Raw genomic sequence first — 25,225 nt, 5'->3', positions numbered from 1 at the left:
GAAAAAAGGGGAAGTGAAGAACCATACTGCTATAGCTATGGGATGTACTGAAATGCAGATACTTGCTTTGTCCACTTTGGAACACAAAAAGTTTTGGGTAATATCAGGAAACATTTCTGATACACTTGCTAAAGCAAAGAAAAAGATCACTGTTTGATACTTATCAGTATGAATAGATGCAGTATGTATCTAGCATAGGAAGGCCAGACCTTTTAATTGGGGAAATTGTTGTTAAAATCGCAGACCAAGAGGCTCTGGAAGCAAAGATATGAAAAGTTAGCCCAGTCCCCATATTGCACATGGGATCCTTCTGATGACCCCAGACCTGGAGACAGTGGGCTGGGGAGGGAGGGAAGCTATTGAACTCCAGAGGTTGTACCGGAGTGGACTCCTCAAAGTAGGTAGAGCCCTGCAGTTAAGGCTCATTGGAAAGTAAACATTTCACTAAAATCGTGTATGTGGGATAAATTGGATAATGAGACCAAAGTACTGTATAATGGGCAATGTGTACATGTTAATTCTTGGGAAGAAGTGTTTTGGGAGGATGTAAGTGTTAGCAACCCACCAGTAAACAAATGTAAATGTAATATAAGTACTGTGTTTACCAATAGTCACATTTACTATTTGCCACAACCAAAGATGTCTCAGCTTCCTGTGAGCACTGATTTAGCTGAGTTCTCCATCAAACTTGGTATTGAATGGCAGAAAGTTACCAAACGCCTGTTAAAAGGTAAAGAAGTAACAGTTCCTAGAACAAGCAAAAGGCAATATGGGAAACCGAACCACACATATTATACATGCAAATGGGGACATGTTAAGAATTGCCATTGCAGAAAGACAAATAACACCTTACCATTGGTAGGACATAGTTTCTGGATAGTCTCCCACAACTACAGACATACATCTGTAATGTTACACCCCCGAATTGTTTTGGTTTTAAATTGTATTTGCCTAATTGGGATGTTTGGAATGTGCTGTTGGATAAAAAGAATGCATGCAAAGCTAGAGGCACAGGCCTAAATCACCTCCCACTATTTTTTTTTTTAAAAGGAGTTGGGCAAGGGTGTATTGTATCCCAGCTCAAAGGCTCATGTTATAGTCTCTATATTCATAGAATCTGAGGGTTGGAAGGGACCTCACAAGGTCATTGAGTCCAACTCCCTACTCACAGCAGGACCAATTTTTGCCCAAGATCCCTAAATGGCTGCCTCAAGGATTGAACTCACAAGCTAGGGTTTAGCAGGCTAATGCTCAAACCACTGAGCTGTCCCTCAGCTTTAAACCTCCATCAACTACATGGAATTTTGATCTGTTTTCAGAATTACATTTTCTAGGAATGGCCCAGCTGTTGAACGAGGCTAGGAGAGCTGGCACTTGGGTATTTTACGACATCAGTTTAGTCCCACTGAAGTCAGAGGAACTACCCAAATGTTTAAAGAGAAGCATATGCCAAAGTGTTTGTAGGATGAGGGCCTCAATTTGCACCAAGATGAACTCTCGCCTGAGATTCCTTCTTGTTGGTGCTGCTTGTAAAAGAGATGGTAAGTGTGGTGAGGTGGGGAATTGAAGGAGACAAGGAAAGGAGACAGTTGGTTGCAAGTGGGTAGCAGTGGTAGGAGCCTGGCACAAGGGAAGGTTGATCATAGTGAGAGGGAAGGATGACTCAGGTGAGTGTTCAGAGGGTCACGTAAAATGTGGAGGTTTGAAAGTATCATATCAGAGCCACAGCCCAAATCTTCCTAAAGGTTCACTTTCATAATGAAACCTAAGAGCAGGTGTGTCCTGTTTACAGGTTTCATTATGAAAGCTTTGCCTAGGTTTGATTAATTTATTTTATATCACATGAGACATGTTAATATTGTAAAAAACCAGGCTCCTTTCCACTGAGGCCAGCACTTCACATCTCAATGTAATTCTATGGTGTGACGAGACTTGAACTGCTTGGACACGTTTATGGTTCCATACATTAGCTGTAAAGATATTGACAAGCCTCACCTTTATCATTTCTTCATCGGAAAGGAAGAGAATATTGAAGTCATCCCAGTGTCTGTACTGCCCTCTGACATAGTCAAACCGAGAAACAAACCAAGAAACAGATGTTAATAAATATTCTGACCACTGCCTATACCATGCACTATTAGTGGGTTTATAAACAGGATTGGCTGGAAGTTGTGAACTAATTGGCTGATTTCAGCTAATGTAATTACCTTTCCAAATTTAATTACACTCATACTGGGATTATAAAATCTTTTCCCCATTCAGATCACAAAATGCTACACCCAAGCCTGCTGTAAATGTTCATGGAAAAATGAAAATAAAAAATATATTGCATGTATTCAAAAATGCTCTGCCATTCATCTTTCACACCCTCCTTCTCTCCTACCCTGTCTCTTCCCCCATTCTGTTTTTCCATCCTCACTTTCTTTTCCCTCTTTTCCCCTTTCTGAAGCAGGATTTCAAACATCATCTCCACTTCACCCCACTTCACTCCACTTCAGCCATGGCCACCAAGGAAAATTAACCAGGTCTGTAAAAGGGAAGCTAGTGCTACTGCTTCTGACTGTGCTTCTCTCGGGGCTACAAAGAATAACTGACTCACTCAAACATTGCTTGTTCCTTGAAGATGCCTCCTGTCCAACACCGCAGGGAAGCAGGGCTCGTGGCAGAGGCTATCATTTCACAGCCCTGATCACAAGCACCAGGGATGATCTGTTCAGAGGTTGGAGATTGGCAGCATGGTGATTGTTTGAAGATCGGAGTAGGGGAAAGAAGTCAAGAGAAGAGGAGGGTATTCTAAAAATGGGCAAGAAGGACAGAAAATGGAGGAGGAATTAGAAAATTTAAAATTACAAAAGGATTTCAAATGTATTCTGATATTTTATTTGTTTTTATATATCTTTTTAGAATTTTTCTGAGATAAATGCCAAGTATATTTTAGATGGGTTGTTTTTTAACCATTTAATAAATGCAATAACACACTCCAGTCTACACCCAATGTACACCAATTGTCTACACTGGGCCTCACAAGGCACATCCAAAGTGTAAGTATGTAAACTGCTGAATGTGCACCCTGGAAAACTTTAAGGCTTCTTTAAACAAGCATTTAATTCCATTTTCTGTGTTACTGGTTTATAAAATGACATGAGCTTTTTTTAAAAAGTGTAATTCTTTCTCTTCTTGGTTAAACAAAAAATACAATCTTACTCTTCCTAGATAAAAACCTCTCCATGAAATGCTCCAAGTCTGGTGATTTCTCAAGTCTGATTATCATTTTGGAGAAATGGAAAATGGAGCTACTATGAGGTGGGTGCATAACTGGATGGAAAATCATTCCCAGAGAGTAGTTACCAGTGGTTCACAGTCATGCAGGAAGGGCATAATGAGAAGGGTCATGCAGGAAGGGCATAACGCAGGAATCAGTTCTGGGTCCGGTTCTGTTCAATATCTTCATCAATGATTAGATAATGGCATAGAGAGTACACTTATAAAGTTTGCAGATGATACCAAGCTGGGTGGGGTTACGAGTGCTTTGGAAGGTAGGATTAAAATTCAAAATGATCTGCAAAAACTGGAGAAAGGGGAAAGGAGAAAGGGGAAAACCACTGTCTTGTATCAAATAGAGCATTGCCTGAAAAGGATGTTCAGAGAAGTTCATACTACTTTTAACAGTAACTACTTCCTACTCCCAGTTTTCCATCTAACATTTGTGATGGAAAAAAATCACTACACGATGATAGGAACTGAGCTGGTACTATGGGTGCCTAAAACAGAATTGGTGAAATTATTTAGAAATACTCATTGCAGTCAAAGTTAGATCAAGGATGAATTTGGGCCATTGTGATTTCCCATGACGGTACTTCGAGAATTCACAGTTTAGACCAATGGCATGTATTTAAAAACAAGTTCAGCATTCTCTGATAAGGCTGCTGAAATCTGTAATATGCAAGTCATACCAACAAAGGCTTTCACCAGCTGCTGAGATGACAGTAATGGGTAAGTTTCAAGTTCCATGCCTGGTGGATTAGACATACAACTGCAATTAAAAAAAAGCAATATGTGTCTATAGAAGTCTCATAACTTTGTTTAGCTCTTAAAATAAATCCTACCAAAATACATCCTACTTCACTGAGATACTACGATTCCAGCAGGGTTTTGTTAACACTTATTCTACATATCAGGGGTAGAGATGGCGGGAATGCAGGGGAGGGCATTGTGTGTAGTTAAGTGTTTTGCTAGTGTGACCCTAACAGCATCCCCAGTGCAAGACAGCAAAGGGCACATTGGTACGTGGTAGTGAGTTTCAACTGGCCTGACCAGCTGAATGTACTCCAACTCACTAATGTCATAACCTGTGGCTAGAAGGTGTCATGTAAGAGCAATGAAAAGCTAATAACACACTGTCATGGGGTATCAGGCCATCAGGGGAAAAAGAAAGGGAAAAACACCCCCTTTTAGTCAATGTAGCTCCTCACCTTCAGGGTAGCAAAGCATAGCAGCCAGAGTCTATGGAGCTGCTCTTGTGTTCAGGGCAATGAAGCCTAGTGGCCAGAATCTATGCAGCTGCCCTTATATTCAGGGCAGAGAGGCCTAGTGTTAGGCACAGGGAGTGGTGGGGAGATCTCGGCCTGCCCTACTCCACCAGGTCCTGATCCAGGGCCCTAGGGAACCAGTAGTGCTGGTTTAGAGTTCAGGTTCCTTGATCAATAGACGTGATCTCTGGGCTGCTTCCTATCTACCATTGATTCTGGATCCTGCAGCTCCTCCAGAGCAAGTGGCTTTCCTTCTCCCTCATCCTCTGTGGGTGCCCAGCCTCCATAGTCTGGGGCTCAATTGGATTCCTGACAGGAGCCTGTAACATGCATCCACTCTCCTCCATCAACCAGCCCTGACTGAACTGAGCTGCAACCCTTTACATATTGCTTCCACCTGGAGAATGCCCAGCACGGGTGAGAGGGCGTGACCTCCCAGGCCCAAAGTGAATGGTTAACCCTTGGTGGGCCATTTCAGGGTTGGTGCACCCCATCACATATACTGATCAATGATTTTATTGTGTGATGTGGATACGGGGAACAAATTCAAAATAACAAACATATTGGAAATTATGTTATCAAAATGTGTCTGCCAGGCAGTGCAGGGTTGAAGCTACCCCACCCTAGACAAAGGAATGTGGTTCTGCCACCCAGAAGATACATTAAGAGGCAATGGGAATGCAATTTACATAGAAGGTAAACAGGACCATCAAGCCAACAAGGGGAGAAGATAACCACACAGCATTACAGCAGGAGGAGATTGCAGGAAATAGATCAATTTGCATTTTGCAAATACCAGCAGGGGAAGAAATCAGTATAAAATTTCCTTCACCAGGAAACTCCATGTTATGTTCCTCATAGTTTGAATAAACTTTATGACTTATATTGAGGGGTAACCTTCACAAGAATTCATATTAAAGGTACACTGAACTATAAAAGAAAGGAGCAAAGTACCCCCAAGTTATGTTTCATGTAAGAAGGGAAAGGAACCAAGCACACTGGACTTTATGGGAGATCCTGACCTGAAGGATGGTCAGCCATCTTGCTGGAAGGTAGTGTTGTAAAGAATCTGATCCTAAAGAGAGGCTGTAGCTTGTTTTATTAACTCTTAGTCTCTAGAAAGCATTTTGCTTATTATCATTTCTAACTCTATCCTTTGCACTTGAACTCACTTAAAATCCAAACTCCTTTGGTTAATAAACTTGCTTTACTTTTAATCCAAACCAACCCATGCCTGTGTTTGATTTAAAGTGAATATCAACTCCAGTTAATGTGGTAGGCTGCTGGGTAGTGTATCTTTAAAGGAACAAATGAATCTTAATATCTCTCTGAATGGTCCAGGAAAGGGCTAGATATTGGAAAGCATGCAGTTTGGGGAAAATTTAGGACTGGGAATGTGTTTGGGTCACCGCTGCATGAGGTAATTGGGTGACTGAAACTAGAGTGGGGCTGTTGTGTTGTAGGCAGGCAGCTGGGATCAGAGCGCTGATCCAGGGCTGCAGAGCAGACACTCGGGATACTGTTTTTTGTCTGCTGGCTGTTGGTGTTCAGGCTGTCAGCCACAGCCTCAGGACAGTTAAGGCACCCAGGTTTATAGGTCACGTGAGGACACAACCCCTGACTGGCCTAGATTGCACCCCAGAACATGACAGTACGTAACACCTTTTCCTATCTTAGAACTGGGGTACTATGGTGATGTGCAAATACATGTAAGAAGGAAAAAAACGTGCAGGTTTAAAATCTTTAATGTGCACAGAATGATGGATTTTTATGAATACTGGAAACAAATGTATTTTCATTCTCTTTAGCGCACTTTCACCTCTTTCCAACCGGAAACGAGCCTATATGTCGTCATTAATATCCCAGGTGAACGTGGAAGACAGGTCTTTCATTTTCTCCTTAAAAACCTTGTCAAACCTTTCACTCTGTGCCACAGTCATTGTGTTCTTCCAGTCTCCAACGATCCCTGGGGCAGGAGACACAGAAGAGGAATTGGTGGTTAGATGCTCTGCTGCCACTTGGACATTTTATTATAATTTGAATATCGCTTGTGCGGGTAGGAGGCTGTGAATGCTGCTAGTTGGGAGCAGTTCCCTTTCTCCTCAGTTCCTTTCTCTCTTATATCCCCAGAACGTAGCTCTCTAGGGCTTTGGCGGTACATTTCCAGTCCTGAAAGTGTGGGTCAAATAACTTTGACTGCAGTGCAACTAATTTGACCCAATATTTCTAGACAATGTCACTTATTTTGTTTTAGGAACCAGTGGTTTTATACATCTCAGTTATCATCTTCCTGTACTGATTTATTTCACTGCAAATTTTAGAAGAAAAGGAAGTAGTTAAGAGAAATATGAGCTTCTTTGAATATCCTTTTCCGGCAATGCTTGTACTTAAGAGTTTGCAGTGGTTCTCTACCTTTTCCATACCACAGTGCCCACTACCATCTAGCGGGGTCCCCCTCCTATTTAGCAGTATAAGAAGACCACAACCCCCAGACATCTATTCACGACTCTCCTATATAAGGGCTACAACATGAAAAATACCCCTCTCCTCTCAGCCACAAGAATTGTCCCATAGATTTTATTTCTTTGGCTAATTTCATACTCTAAATAACCCCTGAAAGCTATAGAGACAAAATCAAGTCCGATACTCACCATGTGTGAAGTTTCCTAGAAGCACTAGACAGAAATGCTTTCAGTTTTCTCTAATATTCACGTTTTAATTTCTCAAAGACGACCCTTCCCTTTTACAAGTGGCACAAAATGAATGTTACCCTCCAAAAGAGCTTATTGAACATTTTCATTTATAAAATATATGGACACCTTTTTCTCACAGATCAAAAGACAGCTGCACTACTTTGCTCAGCAAACATTTAAGACATTACATTGAGCAAAGTAGTGCAGCTCTCTTAATCTGTGAGAAATGGTGCCTGATGCATTGTCACACAGCGATACACCCTCACTCAGCAGTCTTAGTGCCCCAAAGCCAATTGTTTCCTGGGGACATAAAGTTGTGATTGGAAGTCCTAGGCAGCGAGATTCAACACATCCTATGCCAGGATCTGCAGGACTAAATATTTATTAGATTTGGCTGCTTCTGCTTTACCTTTGCGAAGAAAGTGTCCTTTGCCTCGTTCCAGGAGATTGCCTAGCATGAACTCATAGTTTGCCCTGGGATCAGTTTTCATTTTATCAAATGTAGCATTTTCCACAACAGCGTCCAGCTCTTTTTCATTTAGCTGCTTTCCTAAGAATTTGCAAATTTTCAGCACAGCTCCTCTGAGATCCTGAAATGAACATTATTTCGAAGTAACTATTTCCCAAATAAGGAAAATAAAAGAACTAACTACATAAAACGATAGAGTAAAGGGTAATGGGATACTTAAATAAAGGAAAACTGAGCATAGGGATATAGCACTAAAGAATAAAGTTGGCTTCTTCTTTGGGATCTTCAGTCTTACTACACTACTTTATAAGCAAGATTTTAATTCCCTCGAAGAGGCTACAGCAGCCTTAAAAACTGACAGGTGAGAAGCAAGTTAAGCCACTGCAAATTCCTTCATCATTAGCCAACCCATCCTCATGGCCTAATGAAGAGACAAAAGGCTCATTTCTGTGAGCTGTTGATAAACCAGAGAGGGTTCAGTGAGTAGTCACAAGAATGATTAAAGCTTTAGAAAACATGCCTTCCAGTGACAGACTCAAAGAGCTCAGTGTATCAAGGGCTACTAGCCAGGATGGGCAGGGACGATGTCCCTAGCCTCTGTTTGCCAGAAGCTGGGAATGAGTGACAGGGAATGGATCACTGGATGATTATCTGTTCTGTACGTTCCCTCTGTGGCACCTGGCATTGGGCACTGTCAGAAGACAGGACGCTGGGCTAGATGGACCTGTGGTCTGACCCAGTATGGTCGTTCTTATGTACTTATTTAATTTAACAAAGAGAAGGTTAAGAGGTGACTTGATTACAGTCTATAATTACCTACATGGGGAACAAATCTTTATTAATGGGCTCTTCAGTCTAGCAAAGAAAAATATAACACAATCCAAAGGCTGGAAGTTGAAGCTAAACAAATTCAGACTGGAAATAAGATGTACATTTTTAAGAGTGAGGGTAATTAACCATTGAAACTATATATCAGGGTGGTCATGGTGGATTCTCCATCACTGACAACTTTTAAATCAAGATTGGATATTTATCTAAAAGATCTGCTCTAGAAATTATTTTGGGGGAAGTTCTGCGGTCTATGTTATACGGAGATCAGATAAGATTATCACAATGGTCCCTTCTGGCCTTGGAATCTATGAATATATATATCAGAAGTTGGACCTCTTAATGGGAAGGGTCTTTCCTCGCTTTGTTAATCAAGCTTGCTGGTACTATCAACATGCTTCCTGCTGAAGTCAGCCGAGGGGATGCTGCTGCATCTCTACCTATTTAGCTAAGAGGTGCACTCAGATACTCCAGACCTTGTTTAGAAAGAGTGATTAAAATCAGTTTAAAATGGATTTAATTCAACCAAAACAAACCCATGTATGGACACTCAAAGTAGTTTAAACCTGACTTCTGTTAAGCTAGGTGAAGTTGTTAAGGAGTCAAAAGCTAGCTGAGCTGTTAGAAAAGTGAAAAACTAGTTTCTAAAAAAAATTGAAATTTTGAAGAGTTGTGTACTTTTCAAAGATTTCACATAGATATCTTAATTGAAAACATCAAACTAATTCTTAAAATATTTTATTTACTAAAAACCTAGTTTTGAATAGATATTGCAATAAAATATCATTTTTCACAAAAAATTACAAGAAGATCTTCAGTTTTGCAAAAAAAGGCCATTTTGACAAAACATCTTTTGTTCTAAAAGCAGTTTGAGATGTTCTAAAAATGTAACAAAACCTCTCCTTTCCCTTTAGGATGCCTCATGGGATGGGTTGTGTAGCTGCCATCCTGCTATGCAGGAAAAGAAATAAAGTAAAGCAAGATTATTATCTTTTCTAAGTGTACTCAGATCCAGCAGATATTCTTCATTTGGAAGCAAATGACACCTCTTCTGACGAAGTGAATTAGGCTCCTATGTGCTATTGAATGTCAAGGGGAGTTAAGTGGCTAACTTACTTTGGTTCTTCTGACCATCTCACCCTATGGTTCTGATTCTTCCACCCTTACTCACACTGAGAAGTACTTTTTTAAGTACTCACATTGAAATCAATGAGACCAATGTACCTTACTCTGTGAAATCAATGAGACTCTCCACAGAATAAAGTACAGCTCCATAAGAGGAAAGGTGGTAAAATCTCACTGAAAAATGGAGGCATTTTATTTTCTGTTTCTTTCAGATATAAAAAGAACGAGGAGTACTTGTGGCACCTTAGAGACTAACAAATGTATTTGGGCATAAGCTTTCATGGGCTAAAACGCTCTTCATCAGATGCATTCAATGGAAAATACAGTAGGAAGATACCCTACCCCATTTTTTCATGTTCTCTCTCTCTATATATCTTCCTTCTGTATTTTCCATTGCATGCATCTGATGAAGTGGGTTTTAGCCCATGAAAGCTTATGCCCAAATACATTTGTTAGTCTCTAAGGTGCCACAACTACTCCTCGTTCTTTTTGCTGATACAGACTAACACGGCTAGCACTCTGAAACCTTTCAGATATAACGGGATTGACTGGTCTCACCTTCTTCATCTCTTCATAGGTGAGGAAGAGAATATTGAAGTCATCCCTGTGGGTGTACCAGTCTCTGATCTGATCGAACCAGGAGCCAGCCAATACTTATGAAGGAGAAAAATTATAGAAATAAACGTTAATGATCTCAAACAGAAAAACTGTTCAATTATTGACATTTTTGCATCCTAATACTCTCACAAGCATGGCTGCAGAATCGATAGAGCAGACTTCCTTTTTTCAGCTTCTCTTCCCTCTACTGTTGGGGGGATATTTGGGCTCACAGAGATGTTATTCCAGTTCCTGTTTTTATTGACAGCCTTATTCTGGATTATTTTTCACCTTAAACATGAGATAAAAGAGGACCATGTCCAGTTTCTCATCTAGGGATCTGAGTTTTGTTTTTTCCACAAACAGACAGACCATTACATGATAACGAAAACACATTGCACTGTTTCCTCTAGAATCCACTGGCACCAATGAATGGTACATGCACCCAGCACTACATATTTGCACTTTTTTGTCCTGGATTATTTACCCATAGATAATAGTTTCCATTGCTTTTGATGGATTAGTAATCACAAACCTACAATTAAATTGATAGATTCTTAGATTAATAGATTCTCTGGTCAGAAGGGACCATTGTGGTCAACTAATCTGACTTCCTGTATAACGCGGGCCATTAAACTTCCCCCAATAACTCCTAAACATATCTTTAGAATAACATCCAATCTTGATTTAAAAATTGTCATTGATCGAGAATCTACCATGACCCTTGTTAAATTGTTACAGTGGTTAATTACTCTCACAGTTAAACATTTATGCCTTATTTCCAGTCTAAATTTGTCTAGCTTCAACGGCAAGCCATTGAATTGTATTATACCTTTCTCTGCTAGATTGTTCTCCATGTAGGTACTTACAGACTCTAATCAAGTCATCCCTTAAACTTCTCTTTGTTAAAAAAAACAGATTGAGGTCTTTGAATCTCTTGCTATAAGGCACATTTTCTAATCCCTTAATCATTCTCATGGCTCTTCTCTGAGCCCTCTCCAATTTATCTGCATCCTTCTTCAATTGTGGGCACCAGAACTGGACACGGTATTCCAGCAGTGGTCACACCAGTACCAAATACAGGGGCAAAATAATCACGTCAATGTTGATGCCCAGGGTGAAACTAATCTCTTCCATTCCTCTCTGTCATTTGATACTACTTCCATCCATTCGATGGTGTTATGATCAATTATTCTGATCTCCCTGTGAAGGGTTCTTTTTAAGGTCTCTTGGGCACCCTCATTTCCCACCCTCGTTTCCTCTTGACGGCTTCATGTGGGACTCTGTGTGTTGGCATCTGAAGTGCATGCTCCATATAGTCCAGTCCTTCCTTCTAATTCTAGTGAAAATAAGCTGCTGGACGGTGATTTCTTGGATATATTTATTGGTGATGACGGCTCTCCATCCAACATCCAGAATCTTTGTAGGCACTTATTTTCAAAGGCATCTGATTTTCTGTTTAATATTCTAATAGATCTTTACTTATCAATGTCATACGTTAGCACAAAGAGGTTAGTGACTTGAAAATTCTCAGTTTTGCATTGTTGCCGTATATCTTTGATGTCCATGTGTTGTGGAGTTTAGTGAATGAGGTGGATATTTTCTTAACTTTGATGTCACATTATTCTTGATGTGCCTGTTGACTAGAATGGTACTGCCCAGGTTGATGGATTGTTCCACTTTCTTGATGTTTTTGCCTTCTAATATGAAATTACCGCTTGACATCTGAGTATTGGGGATGTCTGTAACTGATTCTGAGCCCTGTTTGACCTGCAGGTTTCACCAGGTTGTCTTTCTTTGTTTATAGCTTTTCCAGGGTATTGTCTCAGTCTAGGTCTTCTAGGCTTTTGCCATCTGGGTACCAGTTTTTGTGTTACTAATACACTTCTTCATTATCCTATCTATGGCAATGCCAAACAAGAGCAAAAATAAAATGTGGCCCTGTTTCACATAAGTGTCCACAATGAACCACTCTCTTGTCAGGTTGTTCACTCTGATAGAGCAACCTTGCATCTCTGTATAAGGCCGGTATGGTGTTGATGGGTTTAGCTGGAATTTCGCAGGACTGAAGAATATTCCACAATGCACACCCATGCCAGCTGTCAAATACCTTTTGATAGTCAATGATATCAATGATGAAGGATACCAGGAATTCACTGAATTGTGCTTCATGTCTGACTTAGTTCCTGCAAGCACCCTGTTCCCTTCTAGAGACATACACAAGGAACCATGGAATTTGACAGATGGCAAAACAAAAAAAGAAATCAATTGCATCTGCATGAGTTGGAGATTCAGGTCATCTGTCCAAGATGCATGGGCAGATTTTGCCATAGATGACAGGAGCAACCAAAATGACAGTTTGCATTGCCTAACTGAAATTAAAACTGAGAAAGGCCAACGTTAAACAGAAAGCGGCAAAGAAATCAATAATATAAAATTGAAAACAAAAGTGTGCTCTGAGAAATTCCAGCATGAACTATGGAACAGATTTGGGGTGCTGACAGAGGCAGAGGAAGGTGAGATAGAGATTGGACCTGAAGAAAAATGCCCAGTGCTCTGAGACAATGTGATTCAAGCAGCAGCAGTCACAGCCTAGTATCAGCACACACACAAAGCAAGGACTGAATAAGCCAAGAGACTTCACATCTCAACCAGGAAAGAAAAGCACTGAAAGGAAAACTCCTGAATGCTAAGACAAATGAAATATTAGAAGAAGCAAAGGGAAAGTACAAGAAAGCAGACAAAGCAGTGAGAAGTGTGGACATTTCAAAACAGGAAATGGGCCAATAAAAAGCCAAGATGAAAAAAGGCTTACATCTGAGTGTAACAGAACGACACATGGGTAGAGCATGTCAGACAAGTCTTCAACAGACTCAGCCCCAGATATTGATGAAACATGTGAACCTAAACTACTTGGCATTAACATTGAAGCAACAGAGATGTCAGCAATACAGGCCGCAATTAAGAAGATGAAAAACAACAAAATGGCAGGAGATGTTCAAATCACAGCAGAAAAGTGAAAAGAACTGGATCCCACTACCCTAATAAAGCTGACAGAACTCTTCTAAGTTCTGGGGAGAAGAGACCCCTTCTGACAAGTGAAAACATGGAATCATTGGCAGAGTGCCGAAAAAGGGTGATCTCACTGATGGCAATAACTGGAGAGGAGTCACACTACTCTCTCTTGTAGGGAAAATCATCTGTAGTGTGGTTCTACATGGGACAAAAGAGGCAGTGGATTCAAAGCTTAGGGTAGAAGAGGCTGGATTCAGGTCCAAAAGATCCTATGCAGATCAGATAGTCACACTAATTCCAATCATAGAAGAATGTGTAGTATATATTTTACTATGTACTGAAATTTTCAGTGTGCCATAAGCTGCCTTAGTGAGAATGTTGCATTGTCAGAGATATTAAGAGAGAACTCAGGATCTAGATAGTGTGACAAAGTTCTATCTTTGCCTCCATAAGTCCCGTGTTTTCTGGCAGATTTCGCTAGCCTCAGAGGCTCACTGTGACCCTCCACCTAACCCTTCTTTCACTAGAGACAAGGGTCACAGTCTACTGAGCCATTTTCATCATAAGCCAACAAGGGAGGTGAGGAGAAGTTATCCTTCCTTGCACAGTCTCTATTGTCTCCCAGTCTCAGTGATTAATCAGGGGGGTAAAGGTGGGGGGGGGAGCCTGGGTTCACCCTCTACTCCGGGCTTCAGCCCAGGGACCCTAATAGTATCAGCTATGGTAGCTGACCTTTTAGAAACATGACATGTACAATTTCCTGGGCTACTTCCCCCACAGCAGCCCTCACTTCCTCAATCTCCACTTCACCCTTACCTCAGGGCCTCCTTCCTTGTGTCTGATATCGTGTGTACTACTCAGCCTCTCCAACAGCACAACTTCTTCCCACAGCTCCTGACATGCACACCCACCTGACTGACTGGGAGGCTTTTAACTAGTTTCAGCCAACCCTAATCTAGATAGGTTAAAGCTGAGTATTTTGGCTCTTTGGAAGGTTGAAATAGTGGTTTGGGATTGCAGGATAGGCATAACGATTGTGGAAAACTACTAAACCAGAAAATTAATTGTAGAAAACTACTTCTCTGTGTTCTCTGTATAGTGCTCATCCTCATCTCCTCCCCTGTGTTATTTGAGCACCTAAGTGGAGTTGAAATGTGTTGAAATCTTCATAGGTTTCAGAGTGAACATCCAGTTGAGATACACGAGGCTACTGCAACACTTTATCGGTTAAATGCATGTGCCTATGCAGCCCCCCTGGATTACCTTTGCACAAAATCTCTATTGTGAGCTGTGAATGATACTGCATTTGTTGCAACCTTAGACCCCAGGTTGTGAGGTTGGGGCCAGAATTTTGACCAGCTCCACTGTCTAATTAATTTACCCATTCAGATAGAAGAAAAGGAGTACCTGTGGCACCTTAGAGACTAACAAATGTTTTTGAGCATAAGTGAGCTGTAGCTCACGAAAGCTTATGCTCAAATAAATTTGTTAGTCTCTAAGGTGCCACAAGTACTCCTTTTCTTTTTGCAGATATAGATTAACATGGCTGCGACTTTGAAACCACCCAGATAGGTTACTCAGGCTGTGGTCAGTGAGCAGGGTTTGGCCTTTTAGCAGTAAATGAAACCTTACCTTTCCCAGCTAAAAACCTCTCCAGAAAAATATTAAAATCTGGTATTGTCTCAAGTAGGACTGAAAGGCTGGAAAAATGAAAATAGGAAACCACAACATCCTTTGGGTTTCTGGCTACATAAATAACCTGCAAGGTAAAAAGAGTGACAGTCTCAGGTACATTAACGGGACACAATTAACCTACAAATCTGTGGTTTTATAAAATTGCTATTGCTGCAAGTAACATTAAAAATCATTATCTCTGAAAAGGGTTAAATAAGTACTTTAGTAAATAGTTTATCCTGATTTAAATGAATGGGATTTTTTGTGCGTCTTTGCCAGCATTTCCTGTACATTCAGTGGCGTTATTGCGCTTCCTTAATTCTAAAGACCGTCATACAAATGCAAAACTGTCTACATATGATAATACCATTGACCTCAAGGGGATTACTCACTGTTGTAAAGTTAAGCACATGAGTAAGTGTACTCAGAATCAGGTCTTCAAGTTATTTCCAGTTATTTATATGAGTCTTTCACACAGCAAGAGAGGAGCAAAACCATTTAAAAATCATGGGAAATGTGACAATAAGCAGCACAAAAATTAACAGGGAGTGCAGTTGCAGTGTACTATCGCTCCCACAAGGCAATTCTCACACTTTCTCTATAATTACAGCAGGCCAGCACTGCACACCTTCAGTGTCAATGACTCTCTCTTTAGATTAAGAAAGCAACACAGAGGGCCCATCTCCATGAGAGAGCTTAGTGTGAACCCCTGGCCCTGGGAGATCCTTCCTCTTGAGCTGCATCTGGCACAGTCCACCCCCCTATCATTAGAAAAAAGTTTCCTGTCGTTTAAAGATGCAGGAGACATAAAACATGGATAACATAAGAGTTTACTGTTACATAGCCATATACATCACAACAACAAAACTACTGTAATTTACAATATAACATGCAGACTGTAATGATCCTAACCATCAATAATGCCCCTTTTAGAGTGAGCTGTCATGATGAGAAAGAAGCAGCTCCGTTTCTTGGCCCAGAGGTCAAGTACAGCAGTTCCATGAAAAATGGGATCTCCACTTAAACTGGACACTGAAGTCCTGATGTCTTGATTGAACTTGTTTTCCCCTCTTTGGCTGGATCTAAGGACATGGAATGGGGCTTGGGAGGAAGTGAGCCCCATCCCCATGCAGGGGAGATTTCCTTTTGGAAGGGTGATGGTGGAGAGGGCAGACAGTCTGGCCCAGAGCATTTAGATCGATTTACTGGTGAAAGCTACAAGTTTTTCTCAATAATGTTAATTAAATTATAAAAATAGTATCACCTACTTTTGCTCTCCTATTCCTCAGATCTCTTGGAACTAAATAGTAAGGCAGGTGAGTAGCAAAGAGACGAGGTGATGGACAATGGACATAATCGATATTATATATGTTATACTCCAGCCATGGGACTCTGTCTATTATTTGCATATTTTCTGTTCCATCTCGATGGCCTTCATGATAAATCAAGCTCAAAATATTCTGAGTCCACACAGTCCCTGGGAAAGAAAATAGCCTTATTTGAAACAGCTTTGATGCTAATTTTATTTGTAATGTCACGTAATAATCTGCCATAATCACAATCTCATCAAAACTGTGTCTCATTTTGCTTTATAAATGAAGTACAAAAATTTATCTTAAAGGGAATCTATTAATGCAGCAGGGATGGGAATCCAAACAGCACTATATTTTTGTACATTTTAATATTAAAAATCCTGTATCTATCTATGTGCTGGTCAATAACTAAATCTTCAAATATTTTTCCTAGAGTATTCAGGTTCCCCATGGAAACAGTGATTACTACACACAGTTTTTCTCCCTCTGATGTAGCCTCAGTGCTGCAGCATGACTGTCCATTACAGTAATAACCAGTGGATTCTCTGGCCCTATCCAAAGCACCCTGTATACTGTTGTTCTGAGAGGTTTTAAGTACCCCTATGCCACCCCCAAAGTGGAAGAGCACCGGTGCTACTTCAGGGCTCATGCAGAAGGCTCACACTGGTCTGTCCTTTCTGTGCATGTTACATGACCTCTCAGCGATACCAGGAATTCTCTACTAAGAAGTGCCAAGGTTACTTGCCAAAAGCTGTGTTACATCCAATGATGTAAAGAGTCCTTCTCTCTGAGCTCCTCACAGAGGAGTTGGTTCTGCTATGTTATAACTCTTCAGCTGCAAGTAATTCTCAAACCTCATAGACTGGAAGAGGTGCTATTCTTGTTTTAAGAAAATATATGACTGCGAAGTCTGAGAACAAAAATGCTGATCGCCTAAGTACATGCAGTTGGTAGTTCAGCTTGAATACTCTGTGACAGGCCTGAGATCAATCTGGGGCAGTGGGGATGTTTAGAAGATGGCTGTCTTGGTGGAGTCTGAGGTTTTGTATTTGTGTCTTAATTCATTAGTCTGAGCACTCGCACCACTTTCTCTTTCCATGAACTTATTGTTTCCAAAATATTGCTGACATAAAAGGTGCATAAAAATAGTGGTCTACTACAGAAAGAAATAGATGCAGTTTATTATAATACATATTTGTGCATAGCTTTGGGCAATATTTGCCCAGTTTAAATATACTTTGCAGATTACCTCTAAAACTTTAACCTTCTGCCATTGCTTAAACATAGGGATGAAACTGAGATAATGTCTCCAATAAAATATTGGCAGTTAATAGATTTTAAACTGCTACCACCAAAAATAGGTCATAAAGATGGTCAATAAGCTTGGCGAAAGTGGTCCAGGGAGGGAAGGTCAATAAAGGTTTCAGACAAAAATCAGATATGATTTTCCTTAAGGGAATCAAGCAATCAGTCTTACCTGATTTTGGATAAGTAACTACAAATACATCACTGTCTCTGATTTCAAAATCCTCCAGTGAATCTATGAATTCAGGTGTAACAAGGTCTGGTTGGAAATAAATTCCTTTATGTTTGAACAAAAATTCTTCTGATGGCTCCATTGTTAAATCCATTTCACTCATATGTCAAGAATCTGCAGGTTAGAAAATATAATTATATCCTTTTTATTTTGCTTTTATCTATCCTTCAGGACAAAACTCTCAGGACAACATAAACAAAACAGATCCCTTTTTGATAGTAAAATGTATATTAACAAAACCAGCAAACTGAATGACAGCATAGAAATGGCACTTTTAGGGACTGGCATGTAGTTTATCAGAATAAGTGAATTGATACCCAGGTCTCTCTCTTTAAGGCTTTTGAATAAGCGATGTCTTTTTTTGTGGTATACAATTAACAAAGACTAGTAGGTATGTGGGGAAAAAGCCCTTGTTAGTGTCATTAGACAGCATACAAGGCTCAATAAGAGTAATTGCACATGCGAGGTCAGTGACATGACTTATGCCTGGCCTAGACGACAGAGTTAGGCTCCACGTAAGGCGATTTATGCAGAGGCCTGACATCCTGATTTCCCAGGGGGTGCTCGACCCCCACTCCACCCCTTCCCCCAAACCTTTGTCCGGCCTCTTCCTCCACCCCCGTACCACCTCTAATCCTCCCCCAGTGCCTGCTGCATGCCACTGAACAGCTGATCCACAGCAGGTGGGAGGGTTGGGGGGGATGGGAGGAGCTGATCGGGAACTGCCGGTGGATGCTGAGCACCCACTATTTTTTTTTCCATGGGTGCTCCAGCCCTGGAGCACCCATGGAGTTGGCACCTATGCGCGTATGTCAAACTAATTCTGTCAGTGTACAGATGACGGCCTTGCTCCTACCAGCGTAAGTGCCCTACTACACTGACATCATAACTCCACCTCCATGAGAGGCGTAGGGCTTCTGTTGGTGTAGTTAGGGCGATGCAGAGTCTGTGTAGCTTACATCCTCTGTGTTCCTTACATCCTCTGTTGGCTGTCATTCTTGTCAATTTCACAGCTTTGACAAGAAAGGCTGGTAGGCTCCTTGCTATAAATCCAACGCCCAGCTCACAGCTTAATCTGTCACCCCACGGCAGCTGTCGTCTGGGCTCCCTGTTCTGAGCTGGGCTGTTGCCCAGGTTCCCTGCTCCCCACACTGAGCCAGGCCGCCCGGGCTCCTGGCTCTCAGCTTTCAACCAGGCTGCCACCCAGGCTCCTGACTCCCCACTGGGAGCCCAGCTGCCGTCTGGGCCCTTGGTTCCCTGCTCCCTGGACTCCTGGCTTCCTGTTCCCCAGATGTCAGCCAGCGAGGAGCAAGGAGTCTAGGCAGCAGCCAGGCTCAGAGCAGGGAGCTGGGAGCCCAGGAAGCAGCTCTCCTCGGAGTGGGGATCTGGGAATTGGGGTGCTCCCTCCGGAGCTAAGAGTCTGGTGCTCTCAGACCTCCACACTGCCCCTCTTAAGTTAGTGCGAACACTCCTGGTAAGGACATGCCCCACAGAGAGAAGGAGGATAGTGGGGACATAAAAAACTGCAATAGTTACTATGGTGGCTGCATATCGACATCAGTTTATAGTGTTGACATGCCTTTAGTTGTGACCAGGCAGGAGGTGCAGTCATTGGCCAGGAGATGACAGTCCTGCTCACAGTCTCTCTCATCCAGCTGTTTCAACTTGAAGGAGCAACAAGTTGAACAACACAAGGTGTTTTATACATTTGCTGTTGGATGGAGTGACCTGGTTCTTCTTGGCAAAGCTGATGCAGCCCAATCCAAAAGTGACCTGTACTCAGGAGTGAAAGTAACTTAAAGGACTTACTGGTATGCATGGCCGGGGTCCTGAGTGGGGAGCGGTATGGGGGGGGGGCGGAGGGGGTGCTCAACGAGAAAGGGCAGGATCTCAGGTAGAAGGGGTGGGGCCTTTAAATTCCCGTACCCTTTAAATTGCCGCTGCTATCCCAGGGCTCAGACAGTGGGTCTCTGGAAGCCATTTAAATGGTCAGGGAAGCCGGCCGCCGCCAGAAGCCCAGGGCTCTTTTAAATTGCTAGCCTGGGGAAGCTTCCCTGTACCGGTACAGTCCGCTGTGTACCGGGTCTTGCTGGTATGCCGTACTGGACCATACTGGCTTACTTTCACCTCTGCCTGTACTTCTGGCAATGAGATGAGTCATGTCCCTTCTCATCATCCAATGACAAAACAAGGCATCTCCTGTTTGACTGTGATGGGGTGTGTACCCCACACCAGTCCCGATAGAGTTGACGAGGGCCTGAGAAGTCGATTAGGTTACCTGATGTCCTCTGTGAGAGGGAGGGCCAGGGTTAATTAAGAGTAAAGCCCAACTGGGGGAAAGGCTTGGACAGCACTGTGGGCGGGGCTACTCAGGAAGAGCAGGGCTTTAAAAAGCCCGCTCCTAAGTGACCAGAGGAGCTAGCAAACAGGGGAGTTTTGCAAGGGAGTTGTTGTGAAGGGGAGCGTTAGGGGGGGCTATATACATGTAACATTCCTTAAACTTCCTTAAACTTAAGCCAAAACACACACACACATACCCCCAATAAAAACAAAACAACAACAAAGGAACAAGCTGCAGGAATAAAAAGAGAATGTAGGCAGAAACCCAGCAACAGAGTGGGGGCTACCCAGATTATTGCACCCAATGCAGAACATATGATTATATCCCCTATGGGCAGGTGGCGTATGTGTGCATTCAGTGCAAGGAACTCCTGGACCTCAGAGATCGTGTATGGACTCTGGAGACCAGGGTGGCTGAGCTGGAGAAGCTAAGGGAGACAGAGAGGTACACAGATAAGACTTTCTGTGACATAGTAGAATGGTCCCAACCCCGGTCTGACAGCCTCTGTTCTGTTGAGGAGGATGAAAGTTTCAGGGAAGGAGAACACTTCCTCCCGCACCTCAACCCCCAGCCCTGAGCCCCCTCCTGAACCCGAACTCCCTCCCTCTTAGTTTAGCAGAATTTGACTTACCGGGACCCCATTCCCCTAACATGTCAATAACAAAGCTTTTACTGTATTCAGGGGTGGCCCTAGACTAGCTACCAGCAACTGGTGCCCGAGGTGAACTATGCAATCGGCGCCCCTACCGTCAAACCCCAAGAACAGATCTAGGCTGAGATTTTTGGTAAACTGGGAAACATTTTGCCCCTTTTTTACTCTTTACTTTTACTCTGTTTTTTGTTTTAAACAGAAGCTTACTTATTCAGTTTCTCAGTCCATCCAATGTTTCTGAGATCAGATAAAATAGAGACACGAAATTTTCAGAATAGATTTGTGCATGACAGCTAGATGATATTTCAGTCTAATTTCAAATAAAAATGTATTAAAATGTTAATTATAATTTTTATTATTACAAATCCAAAATCATCCATTACACTATCCTGCTTTAACTGCCATTACCACCACATCCAATATAGAAAGAAATAAGAAAACTCTGCAATGAACGTTAACCTGTATTTACAAAACACTCCAAATAAAAAACATTCTGTGCTCTTAAAACATGACTTTTCTTGCTTTAAGTTTTGAAAATTCAGTCACTAGTTCTTTTAGATCCAGTTTTCCAGCTATTTCATGCTCTATTGACATTGTGGCAAGTCCAACAAGTCTCTCTTGCACCATTGTTGAACACAGATATGTTTTTATCAATTTTAACTTTGAAAAGCTACGTTCCCCACTAGCTATGGAAACTGGCAAAGTCAAAAGAATGCATAAAGCTATAAAAGTATTTGGAAAACTGTCTGAGAGTTTATTTGCACAAACAAACTTCAGTACTTCTTCAGGAGCGGAATGTTTCTTAAGTCGTCTTGAAAAAGCCTGACGCTCACTACACAAATCTATAGCATCGATGTCTTTTGAATTTTCATGAGTCAATGCCGACTCCAGTTTTATACTAAATTCTCTTATCTGTTTTGCTGTTTTCTTTTGCAAGCTGTGGATATTGTATAGAAAGCCAAATACTGACTCTAGCTACTGTATCTGTTGAAATCTTTCATCAACCAAGTGCATAGCAGTATCAAGGACTGCAAAGTAGAAATTCGTTTTGAACCTTTGTTTTGGGTTCTGAATGAGTGTGTCTCCTCCTTCATACAAAAACTGCTCTTACTTTTGCAGAATGTGAACTGGCTCTGGTTCAAATTCTGTCAGAAAGTCTATTTCTTCAGCAAGCTCGAGAGAATCTACCAGTGTTCTTTCAAACCCTTCATCACTTCTGAATTCCTCCAAAATACTTTTAGTTTGCTGCAGTTTTTGAATAGCAAAATGTATGTTCAAGCTCTTTTTCTGAAGCTGCTTACTAGAGAGGTTAATCTCCAAAAGGATGTTACACCACAAAATGAGTGCAGTCACAAATTTGAACTTGGAAAGGCCATTTGGAAGAGCTTCTTTGTCTGAATGTGCCATATTGCCAGATGATCCAGTAAAGGTAGTATAATCAGAAATTTCAATTAGGGCATCATAAATGTTTCCAAGTTCATAGCGAAGGGGCTTCACAGCACCAATGCGACTCTTCCATCTTGTCTGACTAAGTGGTTTCAGAGTTTCCATCATTCTCCTTTGCACACTGTTGTCTTTACCCTTCATATTACTCCCATTATCATAGTGTTGGCCACATAAGTTTTCAACAGATAATGACATGGTTTCAAGCTCTTGTAGAATAGTTTCAGTCATCCAGTCATCTCCTTCAGTGGTACAAAACCCAAAAAATGTTGCTTTATGAGCACTTCAACATTATCTTCATCTGCAGACTTTTCCATATCCAGAAAACGAATCATTATCGTCATTTGTTCAACATGACTCACATCTGGTGTACAGTCTAGTATTATTGAAAAGTATTTTGCAGAATGGGCAGCTTCTACAATTTTCTTTTTAATGGCATTTGCTAGGATTTGAATCAGTTCATTCTGCATATTTTTTCCTAAGTAATGAACCTGTGTTTCATGATCAGTTATTTTACGTAGATGCTCCTTCATGACCAAATCAAAGAAAGCTGGGTATTCGACAAATTTTAAAAAGTTTCCGTTACCTGGAGTGTATAATTTTTCATTTCTACCGTGGCCGCGGAATGCTAAGTTTTGCCCACCGAGAACTCTCACTAAAGCAATCAGACACTCTAATATTTGTTGCCAATATTCTTCTTTTTCCTTGATCACACGTACATTTTCTTCATTGATAGTTTTTCCTTTTTTCAATCGTAATTCAAGTTCTTTCCAATTTTGAAAACATTCCAGATGTTCTGTACTTCTTTCATGTGAAGAGAGAATTGAAGATATGTTTTTCCAGTTTTTCAAACCATATTCAGTAGGTGATGTACCAATTGCTTGATTTCTAAACAACTTGCAGCAAAAGCAAAACAGAGAGTCCTTCAACACTGAATATTGTAACCAGTATCTATGAATTTCTTCCCCATTAATGAGTTTCCTATTGTAATGCTGAGCAGAGAATTTTCTGGGGGGAAGGGAAGGGAAGGGAAATTCGTGAACTTGTTTGGGTCCATGTTCCATGAAAATTTGTCACACACTCTCATCACATCTGGGCCATGAAACTAGGTACCCATACTGTAACTTGTTTGTAACTTCCTCATCCTTTCTTCCTTCTACTTCATTTACTTCAATTTCTGCATGCGTCTCTGAAGGTGAATAAATATTCTCCACTTTCATATCTGTCTGATGCTGTGAGCTGCCTTCATCTAGAAGTAAATTTCCATCAGCTTGAGTTTCCAAATTGCTTTTTTGTGGATATGAGCTCCCCTCATCTCGAAGTAATGTACCTTCATCTTGATGTTCCAAACTGCTTCCACGTGGATGTGAGCTAACCTCCTCTCCAAGTAAAATTCCTTCATCTGGATGCTGTGAACTACTTCCATCTTTATTTGGATTAAAGAGAAGATATTTCAGGAAGGATCCCTGCTGTTTTGCTTGGTCTTTTTCCTTCTCAGCCTTTTGTTTAAGATACTCAGCTCCTGCGGGTTTTCTTTTTCTTCTTTCTGCCATAGGGCATTTGAATATTGTTACGTACTGTGCTCCCGACGGCAAGCATTATAGCATTAAGGATGGCTGACACATCTACCACATGGTTGCCAATTTAAAACATATGGCAGCCATCCCAACATGTATTTTCATTGCTTAAAGGTTCAATGATTAGTAACATACACTCACTTACCTATTGAAACAGTTAGTTACAGCCTTTACATGGAAACAAAATGACTTTTTTGATGTTATAACAAGACACCAGTTGTTTGAAAGTAATCCCCTTCCTCTTTTAGGGACCTTATTTATTCCATGTGAACCAGTTATAACAAAGAAAAGTTCATAATTATACAGCCCAATAATAACACTAAGGTTTAATAACACTTCCTTTTACCCTTCAGGCTGCACTACAAGCTCTACAGAAGTTTTCAGCCTGATGGACACTGCAAAAGGGCTGGTCTAGGGTGGTCACTCATTTGCAGGAGTACAGGAGTTATAACCTTTCTACAAATCTCAAATTCCAGCACTGATGTGTAGAATGGCATCAGGCCAGCCAGGTGCAACAGTTGTACTCCTATACAAACCTGTTTCTCCCTTAACTTTTCCATCCATCTCTGCTGACACAGCAGGAACTATCCATTGCCAGTTGAAAGCTCCATCATCATGCTGATACTGTTAAACAAACGATGGCTTAGATCACATTTACTTTCACCAGTCAACTCTTTAACACACACTGGTGTTGTGGCTTCTTCGTTGGATAACCACACCAAAAAAAGCATTTGAGGATCAGATTCCCATGCCACTCAGCTTATTGCCAAAGAACAGCGATGGAAAATATTTCCACTGCATACAGTTCACCGCTGAAGCTTATAAGATATTTAATTCATTCACAGATTCACTGATGGAGATGTTTTAGTAATATATAATAAAATAATAAAATAATATTTACCTTCTCTGCTCTATTTCTGCTGCTCCAAGACACAAGCCCACACTCCTGCCTTCCACTTGAATAAACAAGATTGATGCTCACTCCTAGAAACAGGAGAAAACTTTCTTTACAGCTGGTGTGCAACCTGATTGGAGTTTTATGGGGGTGGGTTTTTTTCTTTTAATCTCTTCCAACCTTTGAACTGAATGCTGACTGCTAGTGAAAGATTACAAAACAGGGTAGTTCTTAGAAATGTGAAAAGAGTTCAAAATGTCTGAATAAAAACATGGTAATGTGACTCAAATTCCTGGAGTATGTCTGAATTAAATAACTCACAGTAAAACTATTCAAATGATAGTATACTAGTTTTCACTTTCATGCCAACTTTTTCATACTAGCAGCATGATTAAGGAAGACAGGTGAAATGGAAAGAGGAAAAAAAGAAGTGGTGATGTAGATCTGAGAATCATCAGCATAAAGATGGCAGTTAAAACCCTATGGCTGGAGCCTGGGATTAAGCCATACAAAGGAACATTTCTGCTAAATTTTAAT

The 25,225-nt window shown here is 41.2% G+C and overlaps 1 protein-coding gene and 1 pseudogene across 2 annotated transcripts; both read right to left on the bottom strand.

The window, feature by feature from the left end:
- Positions 1 to 6,256: 6,256 nt before the first annotated feature.
- Positions 6,257 to 24,822, bottom strand: LOC119853690 (amine sulfotransferase-like). Of its 2 annotated transcripts, none has more exons than XM_038397066.2 (7): positions 24,695 to 24,822; positions 17,721 to 17,894; positions 16,199 to 16,407; positions 14,889 to 15,015; positions 10,203 to 10,297; positions 7,632 to 7,812; positions 6,257 to 6,495 (listed from the first exon to the last, which is right to left on the bottom strand). In XM_038397066.2, exons 2-7 carry the CDS (start codon positions 17,881 to 17,883, stop codon positions 6,371 to 6,373), a joined length of 900 nt encoding a protein of 299 aa, XP_038252994.1. In that variant the 5' UTR covers positions 17,884 to 17,894; positions 24,695 to 24,822; the 3' UTR covers positions 6,257 to 6,370. The 2 variants fall into 2 exon arrangements, with proteins under 2 accessions (XP_038252994.1, XP_043366802.1); XM_043510867.1 differs by lacking the exon at positions 24,695 to 24,822 and adding an exon at positions 20,981 to 21,189.
- Positions 21,323 to 24,357, bottom strand: LOC119852965 (annotated as a pseudogene).
- Positions 24,823 to 25,225: the final 403 nt, after the last annotated feature.

Source organism: Dermochelys coriacea, chromosome 3 (assembly GCF_009764565.3).
Source record: "Dermochelys coriacea isolate rDerCor1 chromosome 3, rDerCor1.pri.v4, whole genome shotgun sequence".
NCBI classification, from domain to species: domain Eukaryota; kingdom Metazoa; phylum Chordata; order Testudines; family Dermochelyidae; genus Dermochelys; species Dermochelys coriacea.
This window is presented reverse-complemented; position numbering and strand designations above follow the sequence as displayed.

What these genes read in the sequence shown, in the direction of transcription:
- LOC119853690 (XM_038397066.2), bottom strand. Translation starts at nt 17,883, where the DNA reads ATGAGTGAAATGGATTTAACAATGGAGCCATCAGAAGAATTTTTGTTC. An exon ending in TGAGGAATAGGAGAGCAAAA is followed by an intron (nt 15,016 to 16,198) that starts GTAGGTGATACT and finishes TTTACCTTGCAG; the next exon opens with GTTATTTATGTAGCCAGAAA. An exon ending in CCTATGAAGAGATGAAGAAG is followed by an intron (nt 7,813 to 10,202) that starts GTGAGACCAGTC and finishes TGTTCATTTCAG; the next exon opens with GATCTCAGAGGAGCTGTGCT.